Below are 14,920 nucleotides of genomic sequence, written 5' to 3' on the forward strand. Positions count from 1 at the left end.
GTGGGAGGAAAGCGGACAGGGCACGGGGGAAACTCACGACCATGTGAAAGACCTCACGTATGGCCGGAAAGAAAGTCAGCATGAGCTGGACTTGAACTCACAGCGACCACATGGATGAGGGGTGTGCCTGCTAACCTTCCTTGGCCACGGACGCCCCGTCCAGGCTGATTGATTGTCCTGGAGGAAGTTTGAGGACAGTCCTAACAATCAAGACTTTCGGCTAATTCTGTGCAAATAGTTTTATTATTAAGAGGAAGATGGATGCTACACAGCAATTGTGAGATCTTGGCAAACTCTGACGTCTTCAGATGGAGCGGACGAACAGGCACTGGTCAGCGAGTAGGCTAATTTCAAAATACTGTATGAGCGCATGTCATTGGTGCATTAAAAAAAAATGAAGAAAACCCAATATTGAGCCCTTTGAGACACCATATAATACCCTAAAAAAATTGTCTTAATTTTAATGGAAAGCCTGTTGTCTGAGTGATGCTAAAATGTACTCTGTTATTATAACACAATATACTGTAATATTCCACAAAACATTCTGTTAGTCTTGTAGAATCTTTATGTTGAATTAATGGAATGTGTGTGCTGTATCTAACAGAACAATCTGCTGCAATAGCAGATTACACTGTAGCATCACTCAGTAAACAGACTTTCCGTGAAAAGTAACAGGTAAAATTTTTTTAGTGTGTTGGTGTAAATGGAGACAGAAATCCTTCAAATTTGAATACTGATTCCTGGTTTTAAACATGTTCTCGCCACGATATGGCTGAAATATTGCCGATGTGGCGTAAAGCCATAATCATTCATTCATTCATTCCTTCAAATTTGACAGTTTATTGTCTGCCAGCTAAGTAATCCGGCAGCAAATCATAAAATGCAGGGGCCTCCGAGGCCGAGGCAGTTGACACGCCAGCTCTGCACAATGACCCAGGAGCCTTGCACCAATGCTTTCGCTGTAAGTTCAAATCCAGTTAATTCTGGCTTCCTCTCCGGGTGTTCCCGGGAAGGTCTATCAGCCACCTCCCACCATGATGCTGGCCGCTGTCGTGTAAGTGAAATAAATGCTCTTGAGTACGTCGTAAAACACCAAACAAGTAAAACAATAAACATTAGACGCCACAATGAAGCCATTTTTACTTCTTTTCTGTAGGAACAAGGTGTGATTCACTGTATCAAAGGCTTCCGATAAATCAAAGAAGACAATAGCACTAACATGCGTAGATTCTCATGCAGAAAGAAGAAAGTTGTAAAGGAAACAAGCAGTATGTACACAGCTGAATGTTTTTATCCTGAAAACATGATTATCAGGATATCTGATATGATCATACATAATGAGTAAATCCACTTTACTCGCTTGAAAAATTCTATAAAAGAAAATGAAGCGGACTCTTTCCCTTAACAGTACTTTATGGTCTTTAACCTGACATGTACTTCATGATAGTGTTTTCTTTGTCTTTATAACACGGACGCTAATTTCCTACACTTTGTGCTAATCCTTTATCCTTCTCGCGGATTAAGTCTATCCTTTCTCACAGAAATATAGACAAAAAACGACATACACTCAAAAACTTCATCTGTTAAGTTTGTCAGTGATGCTAAAATGTATTTGTTATTACAGGGGATTGCTCTGCTCAGTATAATACAAATATTTTAGTAATTCAACAAAAAGATGCTATTAATCTAACATAATATTATGTAGAATATGACAGTATATTGTGTTATAATAACAGAATAAATTCTAACATCACTCAAGACAACAGGCTTCCTGTTAAAATTAGCAGATGAATATTTTGAGTGTAAGAAAGTCACATGGGGCCTTCCACACGAAAAGATAGGCGGTGAGATCATACTTTTTGCTAACAACCAAAATATGACGCGGATATGATATCAGTACCGGTATCCCACAGCGACCGTGTTAAATCGATTTTTTTTAACCTGAGCAAAACACCAAGCCCGCCACAGCACAGGTGAGAGGTACGGATATATGTAGGTCGTCAAGTCTGTAGAGTGAACAGAGAGAGTTTCGTGATCCGAGGCGGACTACAACACAGGGATTACGTATGATATATACGTGTATATATGTAGGGCTGTGGGTGCGAGAACCATGGCTGTGAGAGTCGGAAATATACAACTGTTTGTCGGTATCACAGGTAAATGTAATATGAGTATATATAGTATAAGTCCATATTCTTCATTATGACCCGCACTTAACTATAACGCACATCCCTTTAATATTGTATGTCTTATAGGTCAAAAAGATATGGGATTTGGATAGGTAGATGTAGGCACAGTTCAAATATGAAAGATATCGGTGAAGTTCTCCAGCTATTGCCCTATTTAAAACTCGATTATCCCGTTTAGTCCAAAATATGAAGAAAGAGCGATCAGAATCTGGCGCAGAAGAGTCGCATTTCTTCTCGCTAAAGTATGGCTGCAGACTTACATCATGGGGTTTGCAGGGTACCCTGCGGCGTGCAGTCTTCATCCCCTACACTTCCCCCCCCCCCACACACACACCCTCCGGTTTAGCAACACCCATTTATCTGATAGCCATCGTATAACTGAACCACGAGTAACACTGTCGAACGTATAAGTGGCTATCATAAAGACATCATCTAGGATGAAATCGATACTGTACCTTTTTTCTATAACCCCGAATTCCCTTCTTCTTGTTGTTTGGGGGGGGGGGGGGGGTCACTACTGAAATAGTGAGATTGAGAAAGGCATATATCGGTATGCCCTTTTTTATCGCGATGCCCATCAATTGGTAGGGGACCTTTAGAGGAAACTGATGGTTTCCGAAGGATGAAACCCCCGATATGGATATGCGGTGGTTAAATGTGGTGTAACATTCCATGTCTTCTCTAGGAAGTGTAATACAACTAACGCACCTTCCTTCTCCTTCAAACTACAGTTAGCCTGCCCAGTTCTCACAAAGCACACCTATGCTGTGTATTAACGGAAAATAGGACAGTTTACGCACTGTCCTGTGCGCTGCAAACATGATACGTTTAGCATTGACTAAATACCGTCATAGCAGCATGGCCTATATACAAGCTTGTCTCGCGCAGATTATATTATCTGTTTTATGTTTCATGTGCGGTGTGCTGTCATAAATATCACATACAGGTTTTTAGCTCGCACCTGGGCGGGCTGACTCACAAAATGACGGGAAAACACATACTCCTCACAGCGCATGCACCTAAACCGAACGAATATCGATGGAGTGCTCGGCACATCAACTGTTTTAGCAATGATAGTTATAGACGAACAATCCACAGCTCTTTCTCACTACCTGCGACTCTATGTCAAGGATTATTATTATTCTTATTAATTATACTGAAAAAACTGAAAATCATTAGCCTCTCTTTATTACTGGTTTACGTTTCGGGTGAGACACAATTTAACGATGGGGCGTCAGTGTTCTCAGTCAAGGTATGAAGGTCTCGTGGGTTAGGTTGAAGTGGAGCTGACATCAGTGTAATACGTTTTGATTTATTTATTTATTTATTTGATTGGCGTTTTACGAAATACTCAAGAAAAGCTCCCTAATATGACGGCCGCTAGCATTATGGTGAGAGGAAACCCACGACCATCCGCAGCTTGCTATTTACCTATCGGCACTAAATAGGTTATAAATGAATGACAACATGACAAATGATGGTTCATGTAGTCTCCTAGGTTTTGAAACACTCAATCACCCTATCAAGCATTTAATCAGTCAATCAAACAAGCAGTAAGTAAGACACGGCGGCGTTAATGAGTGCAATATCAATGAGACAGTATGTCAATCGACGCAGACTTAGTTAGACAATTAATCAATCAGTGCGATAAGCCAAACAATCCACCGATCAGGGAGACAATCCGTCAATCAGTGTGATCAGTGAGACAATCCGTCAGTCTGTGCGATTCGTGAGACAATCCGTCAGTCAGCGCGATCAATGAAAAAATCCGTCAATCAGTGCGATCAGCCAGACAATCCGTCAATCATTGCGAACACTCAGAAAATCCGTCAATCAGTGCAATCAGCCAGACAATCTGTCAATCAGTGCGATCAGCCAGACAATCCGTCAATCAGTGCGAACACTCAGAAAATCCGTCAATCAGTGCAGTCAGTCAGACAATCAGTGCGATCAGTGGGACAATCCGTCAATCAGTGCGACCAGTCAGACAATCTCTCAATCAGTGCGATCAGTCGAACAATCAGTCAGACAATCCGCCATTGCGAGCAGTCAGACAATCCGTTAATCAGCGCGATCAGCCAGAAAATCCGTCAATCAGTGCATTCAGAGGGACAATCAGTGGGATCAGTGGGACAATGTCTCAATCAGTGCGATCAGTCGAACAATCCATCAATGGATAGGATCAGTCAGACAATCCGTCAGTCAGTGCGAGCAGTTAGACAATCTTTTATTCAGCTCGAACAACTACAAAATCCGTCAATCAGTGCGATATGTTAGACAATCCGTCAATCAGTGCGATCAGCGGAACAATCCGTCAATCAGTGCGATCATCCAGACAATTGTCAATCAATAGGATCAATCAGACAATTCGTCAATCGGTAGGATCAGTGAGACAATGCCTCAACCAGTGCGATCAGTCAGACATTCCGTCAATCAGTGCAATGAGTCAGACAATCCGCCAATCAGTGTAATCAGTCACACTGTTTGTCAGTCATTGCAATCAGTGAGACAATCCGCCAATCAATGCGATCAATCAGACAATCTATGGACCTGTGCGATCAATTAGACAATCCGTCAGTCAGTGCCACGAATGAGACAATCCGCCAATCAATGCGACGAATGAGACAATCCGTCAATCAGTGCGATGATTCAGACAATCCGCCAATCAATGCGATCAGTTAGGCAGTCTATCAATCAGTATCACCCGTTAGACAAATCCCTCAACCACTGCCATCAGTCAGACAATCTGTCGACCAGTGCGATCAGTTAGACAATCCGCCAATCAGTGCAATGAATGAGACAATCCGCCAATCAGTGCAATGAATGAGACAATCCGCCAATCAATGCAATGAATGAGACAATCCGCCAATCAATGAGATCAGTTAGGCAATCTATCAATCAGTATCATCCGTTAGACAATCCGTCAATCAGTACGATCAGTGAGATAATCCGTCAATCAGTACGGTCAGTGAGACAATCCGTCAATCCGACGCCTATGATTTTACCACGATCAATTTTCATTTAGGTCTAGTCTCTCATGACCCCCCCCCCCCCCCCCCACCACACACACACACAGCTCTGTCTTATTCCATAAGCTTAGTTTGGCTTTAGTATACTACTGCTGGGTACCAAATAGCTTGTCTGTCCGAAGGCACAGTCGTCTTAGCTATCAATTCCAAGTACATGTTCCCAAGTGTGATCTCTAGTAAATGCACTCAAGCATGAAACTACTGGAATCTGGATAAATTCCAACTCCAACTAAAGCCAGTATACTAAAGCCAGCAAGGGAAGCACAGAGGTGTTCAAGATATAATCAAGTATACCTAATCACAGCATTACAGAGCTAGTTAGAAACGTGTGTAGCTACGGCAGCAATCTCTTGACGGTCTAGTCTCTCATGAATTCATCCAATTCCCAATTTCGTCTTATTTCTTCACAGCCATACTGGTCTGTCTCTGTGACGGCCAGTTAGATAGTAAACCAGTGTGTACGTACGACATTAATCAAGCGGCCCAGGGATGCCAGCTCGACATACTTATAATGTCTGATATACTGAAGGACCCTTTGGACGGACAGACGAATAGAGAAGACTTTTGCAGGTAGGATTTCTTCATTTATAACACAAGTACTTCACCTATTACTCAGATGTATGGGCGTTTTAAAAAAAAACACATAATAAGCTTGAACATGTTCATTATTTGGCATGTAAACTATATCTTCGTTCTGCAGGAAACTATGTCTTCGTTCTGCAGGAAACTATATCTTCGTTCTGCAGGAAACTATATCTTCGTTCTGCAGGAGATTATATCTTCGTTCTGCAGGAAACTATATCTTCGTTCTGCAGGAAACTATATCTTCGTTCTGCAGGAAACTATATCTTCGTTCTGCAGGAAACTATGTCTTCGTTCTGCAGGAAACTATATCTTCGTTCTGCAGGAAACTATGTCTTCGTTCTGCAGGAAACTATGTCTTCGTTCTGCAGGAAACTATATCTTCGTTCTGCAGGAGATTATGTCTTCGTTCTGCAGGAAACTATATCGTTGTTCTGCAGGAAACTATGTCTTCGTCCTATATCTATATCTTCGTTCTGCAGGAAACTATGTCTTCGTTCTATATCTATATCTTCGTTCTGCAGGAAACTATGTTTTCGTTCTATATCTATATCTTCGTTCTGCAGGAAACTATATCTTTGTTCTGCAGGAAACTATATCTTCATTCTGCAGGAAACTATATCGTCGTTCTGCAGGAAACTATGTCTTCGTTCTATATCTATATCTTCGTTCTGCAGGAAACTATGTCTTCGTTCTATATCTATATCTTCGTTCTGCAGGAAACTATATCTTCGTTCTGCAGGAAACTATGTCTTCGTTCTATATCTATATCTTCGTTCTGCAGGAAACTGTATCTTCGTTCTGACAGATCAACTCCCAACCTAATTTAGTTCGAAGTGGTCCTCCCAGGTTCGAGATTTCTCTGACGTTAAGTTTGGCAAACTTTTGCTGGGCCAAGGATGGCCCCAAACCAACGTCAGAGCGCGCTGCATTTAAAATCCTGATGCAGTTACCCGTCCTTTGTCAAATACGTCGAGGCTGTCAGTACAGTCGTTCGCTTTTAACATCACCAAGGAATCTCAGACCCATCAGGTAACAGCATCAGGCAACAGCATCAGGTTTTGAAATGGAGCGCGTTCTGGGGTTGGTTTGCAGCCATCCTGGGCGGAACAAAATTTTGCCAAACCTAATATCAGAGAAATCTAGGACTAAACCTAATAGCCCTCACAGAATGTGGAAGGTAACCCTTAGTCTCTGCCAATATTTATAACTGTATGAAGTATTGGCCACGCATAATCTCTTATAATACCTAATAGAACATATCCTCAGAAAGCCTATTGTACGATTTGCAATTAAATGCTAACGAAAAACATAACAAGTCAACGGAAGTAAATGAGTATGTTTATTAACAACAGAAGGGTAGACTTTATGTGGTACTTAACATTTTTTCAGTCATATGACGATGGGGAGTAAAGTTTATTTCTTTTGGAGAGTGGCCTATATTCAGCTCTCTGTAAATTCAGTTATACTCGCTGCCAAAATTGCCTTTAGTCAGTAACACGTAACAACACAAGCTCTACACATGGTTATGTTGGAAATCTATATTATTGCAAAGAAAAGTGAAGCTAGAACATTTTTTCTAATCCATAAGTCCATAAGCTCGGGTTTGACTGCAAGAACCCATTGCCTCGGGTGACGTCATAATTATTTAAAAGAAAAACAATGGCATGCTGGATATTGGTCGGAGTTCAACGTGTTTTGACGGAGGGCGACACCACTTACCTAAACTGCTATGGACTTAACCGTAAACCCTGTCACTGATATAGCCATATTTGAAAATGTTTACACGTTTTAGGATAATATAACCGTAACAGATGAATTTTATTTTATCTCGTGTAGTATATGATCTCACGGCGGGTTTTTTTTGGAGATGGAAGCTAGGAAATTAAAGCCATGTAGTCAATTCACAGAGACAGTGGTGTAGGCTGTGTTACTGCGTGGGGTTTGTTCTAACCGCTTGTTGGTTCAGCCATTGTAAAACAAATTACTCTCCACGCCCGTTGTCCTGCATGTAATTTGCTTTTGAATTTTTATGACGTCACCCGAGACAATGGTTTTTTTGGTGTATGACTGATTTTACAGACAGCTGAATACAGGCAACTCTCTAAAAGAAACAGACTATAGGTGTGTGTACAAATACTCTGTCTGCTTGTACCAGGACGAGTTTGTTCCCTCAATGTAGACCACATTGGGCCATTCTAATCATTTTCGCCTTTTTGTCTTTTGAGACCACATTGGACCATCCTAATTATTTACACAATTTTGTCTTTGTAGACCACATTGGGCCATTCTAATTTTTTACACCATTTTGTCTTTGTAGACCACATTGGGCCATTCTAATTATTTACACCATTTTGCCTTTGTAGACCACATTGGGCCATTCTAATTATTTTCGCCTTTTTGTCTTTGTAGACCACATTGGGCCATTCTAATTATTTTTGCCTTCTTGTCTTTGTAGACCACATTGGACCATTCTAATTATTTACGTCATTTTGCCTTTGTAGACCACATTGGGCCATTCTAATCATTTTCGCCTTTTTGTCTTTGTAGACCACATTGGGCTATTCGAATCATTTTCACCTTTTTGTCTTTGTAGACCACATTGGGCCATTCTAATTATTTCGCCTTTTTGTCTTTGTAGACCACATTGGGCCATTCTAATTATTTACACCATTTTGCCTTTGTAGACCACACTGGACCATTCTAATTATTTTCGCTTTTTGCCTTTGTAGACCACATTGGGCCATTCTAATCATTTTCGCCTTTTTGTCTTTGTAGACCACATTGGGCCATTCTAATTATTTACACTATTTTGCCTTTGTAGACCACACTGGGACCATTCTAATTATTTTCGCCTTTTTTGTCTTTGTAGACCACATTGGGCCATTCTAATTATTTTCGCCTTTTTGTCTTTGTAGACCACATTGGGCCATTCTAATCATTTTCGCCTTTTGTCTTTGTAGACCACATTGGGCCATTCTAATCATTTTCGCCTTTTTGTCTTTGTAGACCACATCGGGCCATTCGAATCATTTTCACCTTTTTGTCTTTGTAGACCACATTGGGGCCATTCTAATTATTTTCGCCTTTTTGTCTTTGTAGACCACATTGGGCCATTCTAATTATCTACACCATTTTGCCTTTGTAGACCACACTGGACCATTCTAATTATTTTCGCTTTTTGTCTTTGTAGACCACATTGGACCATTCTAATCATTTTCGCCTTTTTGTCTTTGTAGACCACATTGGGCCATTCTAATTATTTACACCATTTGCCTTGTAGACCACACTGGACCATTCTAATTATTTTCGCCTTTTTGTCTTTGTATACCACATTGGGCCATTCTAATTATTTCGCCTTTTGTCTTTGTAGACCACATTGGGCCATTCTAATTATTTACACCATTTTGCCTTTGTAGACCACACTGGACCATTCTAATTATTTTCGCCTTTTTGTCTTTGTAGACCACATTGGGCCATTCTAATTATTTACACTATTTTGCCTTTGTAGACTACACTGGACCATTCTAATTATTTTCGCTTTTTGTCTTTGTAGACCACATTGGGCCATTCTAATTATTTTCGCCTTTTTGTCTGTAGACCACATTGGGCCATTCTAATTATTTATACCATTTTGTCTTTGTAGACCACACTGGACCATTCTAATTATTTGCGCCTTTTTGTCTTTGTAGACCACATTGGACCATTCTAATTATTTTCGCCTTTTTGTCTGTAGACCACACTGGACCATTCTAATTATTTTCGCCTTTTTGTCTTTGTAGACCACATTGGGCCATTCTAATTATTTTCGCCTTTTTGTCTTTGTACACCACACTGGACCATTCTAATTAGTTACGTCATTTTACCTTTGTAATAAATTATGCCATTTTGTCTTTGTTGAAAACATTAGGCGATTTCAATTAGTTATGCAATTGTGTCTTTGTAGAACACATTAGACTTTTGGAATTATTTAAGCCATTTTGTCTTTGTAGAGCGCATTAGATCATTACAGTCAGTTCGAACGTTCTTGTCTTTCTAGAAGATCATTTGAGATTCACAATACATTATCGCATTTCTCCATTCGTGAAAAAGTTTGAACTGTAGGATAAGTTATATGTCATGTAGAATCACGAATCCATTTTTGTCCTTAGGAATAGGTTTGAGCAGTGCGTAAAAGCCGTCCAGAGCGGAACGGATCACCAATGTGAGGGAGTCGATGTTAAAGAAGAGATGCACCATGCACGTGTGAACGCCCTCAGGGGGTTCTGTCGTGAAATAGACGGTATGCATGTAGTTTTATAGTAACTTTTTATTGTAGTTTTGCCACATTTTTCACATTTCATCGTTATTTTTTCACTGTAAATACTCAGCTTAAACAGAGCACATTTTGACATGCATTATGCAGATTTTTAGGTACGTTGGAAATTAATGCCTTTTGTGTTACTTACAACATTTGTGGTTACCATGACCACTGTGGCCTAGGTGGTTAGCACCTCAGCACGCCGCAATAACCAGGAGCGTCTCACCAATGCATTAGCTGGCTTCTCTGTTTACCTTTTTGTTTACCTTTTTTACATTTATTATTGGGTGGTGGATATTTGCGTCATTATTGTAGTTACCTTTCCCATTTGTATTATTTTTCATCACTGTTATAATTATCATGACCATCATGTTTATTATCATTATAATTATATTACATTGTATTATTATTGGCACCTTCAGTGTGGCAGAAATACAAAGGCTGTTTGCAGGCTCAGCTGCTGGACGCCATCGCTGTTTGCCAACGGGAGCATTATCTCAACAAACAGAATTTCACTGGAACGGAGTTTTCCGGAATGTACAAATCGGAATTTGACAGGAGGAATGCGCGATGCGGGTAATTAAGTATTCTCTTAGAAAAACTTCCCAGTGGTACATATAATTAAGTATCCTGGGCGGGACGCTTCCTGCAGGTAATTAAGTGTCCCAGGAAGGAGGTCCTGTGCAGGTACTTAGGTTTCTCCAGAGGAACGTTCCCTGTGGGTAATTACGTATCCCTGGAGGAATGCTCCCTGGGGCAATTAAGTATCCCAGGAAGGAGGTCCCCTGAGGGTACTTAGGTTTCTCCAGAGGAATGTTCCCTGTGGGTAATTACGTATCCCTGGAGGAACGCTCCCTGCGGGTAATTAAGTATCCCAGGAACTACCCCTGCAGTTACTTAGGTTTCCCCAGAAAAACGCTCTTTGCGGGTAATTAGTTATTCCTGGAGTAACGTGCCCTGTGGGTAATTAGGTATCCCCGGAGGAAGGCCCGTTGCATGTTACACGAGTTTCAGACTAACTGGAATGATTAAAGCTTTCCCACTTAAAGTGCATTCGGGTCCAAGTTGTGTAGTCATGTTATTTATTCATGCCTTGGCGATGATTTGTCGGCAAACTGATAACGTTTATACATGCAGTACTCATGCTTTGCAGCTTGGAACCGAGTCACCATAGTGAGGGAACTTTCCTTAATTAGACTTACGAGTTGTATCTTTATTTAAGACCTATGTACTAGGTGAGGATGACACATAGGTCAGACTAGTTAGCTATCATTACGTCGGTCGTCTTGGGCTCATTCCCTAACAGTGTTATAGCAAGGACTTCTTAAAATGGGTCAACTGACGTCCGAGGGAGACGATTTGAGATATACTAGAAAGGAACCATTCTCCTATTTTCATCTGCAGTTTTTTTTTCCCTTACAATGCTGGCCGTCGTCGTATAAGTGAAATATTCGACATAAATCACCGACGATTTACATAAACGGTGACAATAAATGTTTCTCCGTTTTCTAAGTACTTTTGAATTGTTCTTTCCTAATATGAAATATTCAGTGAAAATGATATTGTATTTGCATGTACTACAATGTAAACCCTACAATGTTAATCGATGTATCGATCTCAGTAATGCATAAATTTTTGTCTTTTTTCGTCTCCAGTGTTCAGCGCTCCTTCCAAGTATGTACAGAAAACGTCATATACGCCAACTGTCGGGACTATTATTTTTACTTCAAAGACTACCAGGTGGCTCTGCTGACACCCTATTGCCGCCAGTTATACGATCTGACGTCACGCTACGTCACGGATGACCCAAACAAGGGGGCTACTCCTGGTTCTTCCATTCTTCGGGTCGCATTGGTTGCTGTTGCTACTTGCATTACGTCAAAAATCGCACTATAAAAAAAATATCGTTCCATCCTAGGTAAATTGTTTCATACAAGTGGAAAGTCTTCAAAGTATCCTGCGTTTTGGGTTCAAATGTTGATGCACGGAAATAATATGAGCTGTCAAAAGTCAGAATTAATCAGGGGCTCCGAATTCCAATGAGACATAGGGTTGACTTCAAGAAACTGAAGGTGTTTACAGCAATGTACGGGAAAATGTGAGCATATCTCATTCGTTGTGTGTTGTCTGAAATCTAGTAAATTTCTTGCCCAGCTCAGGTCATAATTACTTAATTAAGACCTACGTATATATATATATATATATATATATATATATATATATATATATATATATATATATATATATATATATATATATATATATATATATATATACACCGTGAGGTAAACATCGTGACCAGGAAACAACCGACTTGCGGACAACGAAGATTAAGTGACACAATATGAATGGCTTAAAACAAACGTTTGGAAGGCAAATCTAATCTACTAAGACGGAAAGATTGCTTCCAAAAGAATATACAGTCTACTTTTCACTGAAGTGTTATGTAGCGTTCATATTTCAATAATTTTCCATCTGATGCTCTTTTAAAAAATCCGAGTCGACTTCCATTAGCTCTAAATGCTATATGTTTTTACATCATGTCATGAATACTATCTACTTGAGAATAACATTAGCGGTAGACTGATGCAGCGACTGTGTTATGTATTGATGTAGAATGTGTTTTTTTTAATCATCACTCATATTTTTAAGGCAAGAGAAACAAAAAACACTAAAATAAAGTGTATATCAGATGAAAAACCATTTAAAACTTTCCAGGAAAATAGTTATTTTTCTTTCTTTAAAGATTACAGATTAAAATTATGTAATAAGATTAGATTGTATGGTAGTGTGAAAAAACTCGTTTCAAGGAATGTTCCGGACATGTATTCATAGATCTATATGTTATATATGCATTTTAAATGATGAAGGTCACCATAGAATCTAATGTTTAATAAGCATTTTACCATCTTGAACAAATTCAAACAAAATAAATCCAACATTTTCTATATCTATACATCATTTTAGTGTTGTCTTTGTTTATAATGTATTTTTGTTGGTTTTGTGACCTTCTGAAAATATTACAAAACTATTTGTGCATATATAGCCTTAAACGTCTTTACATGAGTGCAACTTCTGTACGATAAATTTAGGTAGCATAACTTTTATTTGATTACATAATGTTTACTTTTGTACAAGGTGCTTTTGTTAGTTTTGTCATCTATTGAAATAAACTTTTGCTGAAAGGTAGAGAGGTTTAAAGTGCTATCTGCTGTCGTGACTGTAAACTCGTGATCAGTGAGGCGTGAGATCAAATCTATCCCTGGCTGATTTGGCTGCAATGTATTGTTTGTAAAATTAATCAAGTACTAAACGCGTGTTCAATGATACCCTCAGACAGGCAATTTACACACTCCCCCTCTCTCCCCCCTTTAGACAATCTAACCATCGCTGATACCACTTATCTTCCATAAATACTGAAACAAGTCAGCTCGTCAAAGGTCGGAAAGTTCGTCAGTAACTTACAAAAGGTAGGTGGTTTAGCACGAGCACTCCGTTTTCCTGCACCATTAAATTTGAACGCCATCGTACAACTGAATTTCAGGCAGCCAAACTGAAAGCTGGAGCCTTTTGTTTTTGGTCGGATTATTATTCTTTTCAAAATTTGATTTTTGTCTTCTTTGTGGAAAACTGTAGACCAGACCTGGTATTCATTTACACTGTTCATTACCAAATATCTTGCGCTATAGGCCATGGTATATGGAAGTTTTAAGTACCGTTGACCGCCATATTAAAGACATATAGGCCTACATAGAAATCCTTGGAGAAATTCTTCTCAAAAACCGCTTATCTGGTCGTCTTAAATATAATGCGCAAGTGCAAACCTAATCAAATGGTCTGAAAACTGTTGAAGCTTCGGCTCAAAAACGACCTATACATTTGAATCTTTAAATAAAACTATGCAGCGGGGCGTGGTTTGGCATATTGAATACGAATCTGGTTTTTATTTTTGTGACCGCGATTTAGTTTTCTTGTTAATTTTAAATTTTCATTTCATTTTTTTATTTCACTAGATATGCAGTCGACACAGGAAATCATTTTGCACCAGATGCATACATCAACAGTTATAATGATGTGCCGCTCCCTAATGGGCACAGAAACCCCAAAGGGGAAACTGTGCGGTTCTTCTTTTTTCGCGTTTTTGGAGGTCACGTGACTGAAAGAACGTGAGTTGGAACCCATTGCCTGTATGAAGCTGAAAGAATTAAACAGGAAAGAATTTTATGTTGTTCTCTGCAAACATTGTGGAGCTCTAATAATAAGTTCATAAGGTAGGGCCGTCCAAAATTAAAAGATTGACTTTTACCTCATATACACTCTACATCTTCGATGCATACGCTTTCTCCCTCTTTGTTTGTAGCAGTGGGTAGGAGAAACAGAAGTTCATCAAATCAGCCAGATTCCCCCAAGCTGACAACAATTATGCTTCAAAACCGACCTGCTCTAGAGCAAGAGCTCTACCTCAGTAGTAGAGTATGCGCGTTTGGTGTCGCATTGAGGAGTGAGTTTTTGTGGTTTTGAGGAGGGTGTTTTTTGTGTGGGTCACACCTGTGACGTGTCAGGTGTGTGTCAGATAGTGGTGATGGTGGGTTTTTTCCACGACGGGGTGTGTATACTAGAGTTGAGTGTAGTATAATAGAGTACAGTATAGTAGTGGTGGTAGTGGGAGTGGAAAAAAGAGGCAAAACGTCGGCTTGTAAAGTTGAGTGGGACAGCTCTTTGTCGCCAAAAACGGACCAATGGGTGAGCGGGATTTGCCCCAAAACGGACCAATGGATGGCCCCCAAAACGGACCAATCACCGCGCGAGAAGAGGGTATG

At 39.9% G+C, this 14,920-nt stretch overlaps 1 protein-coding gene across 3 annotated transcripts; it reads left to right on the plus strand.

Annotated features, from left to right (window-relative positions):
• The first annotated feature begins 1,985 nt into the window (after positions 1–1,985).
• Positions 1,986–14,720, plus strand: LOC135464066 (uncharacterized). Of its 3 annotated transcripts, XR_010443625.1 has the most exons (7): positions 1,986–2,156; positions 5,629–5,788; positions 9,952–10,082; positions 10,523–10,676; positions 11,756–12,198; positions 13,476–13,570; positions 14,114–14,720. XR_010443625.1 is itself a non-coding variant. In XM_064741549.1 (5 exons), exons 1-5 carry the CDS (start codon positions 2,111–2,113, stop codon positions 11,994–11,996), a joined length of 732 nt encoding a protein of 243 aa, XP_064597619.1. In that variant the 5' UTR covers positions 1,986–2,110; the 3' UTR covers positions 11,997–12,271. The 3 variants fall into 3 exon arrangements, 1 of the variants encoding a protein (XP_064597619.1); XR_010443626.1 differs by lacking the exon at positions 13,476–13,570; XM_064741549.1 differs by lacking the exons at positions 13,476–13,570; positions 14,114–14,720 and having other exon boundaries at positions 11,756–12,271.
• The last annotated feature ends 200 nt before the right edge of the window (positions 14,721–14,920 follow it).

Source organism: Liolophura sinensis, chromosome 3 (genome assembly GCF_032854445.1).
Source record: "Liolophura sinensis isolate JHLJ2023 chromosome 3, CUHK_Ljap_v2, whole genome shotgun sequence".
Classification (NCBI taxonomy): domain Eukaryota; kingdom Metazoa; phylum Mollusca; class Polyplacophora; order Chitonida; family Chitonidae; genus Liolophura; species Liolophura sinensis.

Excerpts from the sequence above, each read along its gene's own strand:
- LOC135464066 (XM_064741549.1), top strand. The coding sequence starts at position 2,111 with ATGGCTGTGAGAGTCGGAAATATACAACTGTTTGTCGGTATCACAG. Across the intron at positions 2,157-5,628 it reads ACTGTTTGTCGGTATCACAG|CCATACTGGTCTGTCTCTGT; the intron begins GTAAATGTAATA and ends ATTTCTTCACAG. Across the intron at positions 10,677-11,755 it reads AGGAGGAATGCGCGATGCGG|TGTTCAGCGCTCCTTCCAAG; the intron begins GTAATTAAGTAT and ends TTTCGTCTCCAG.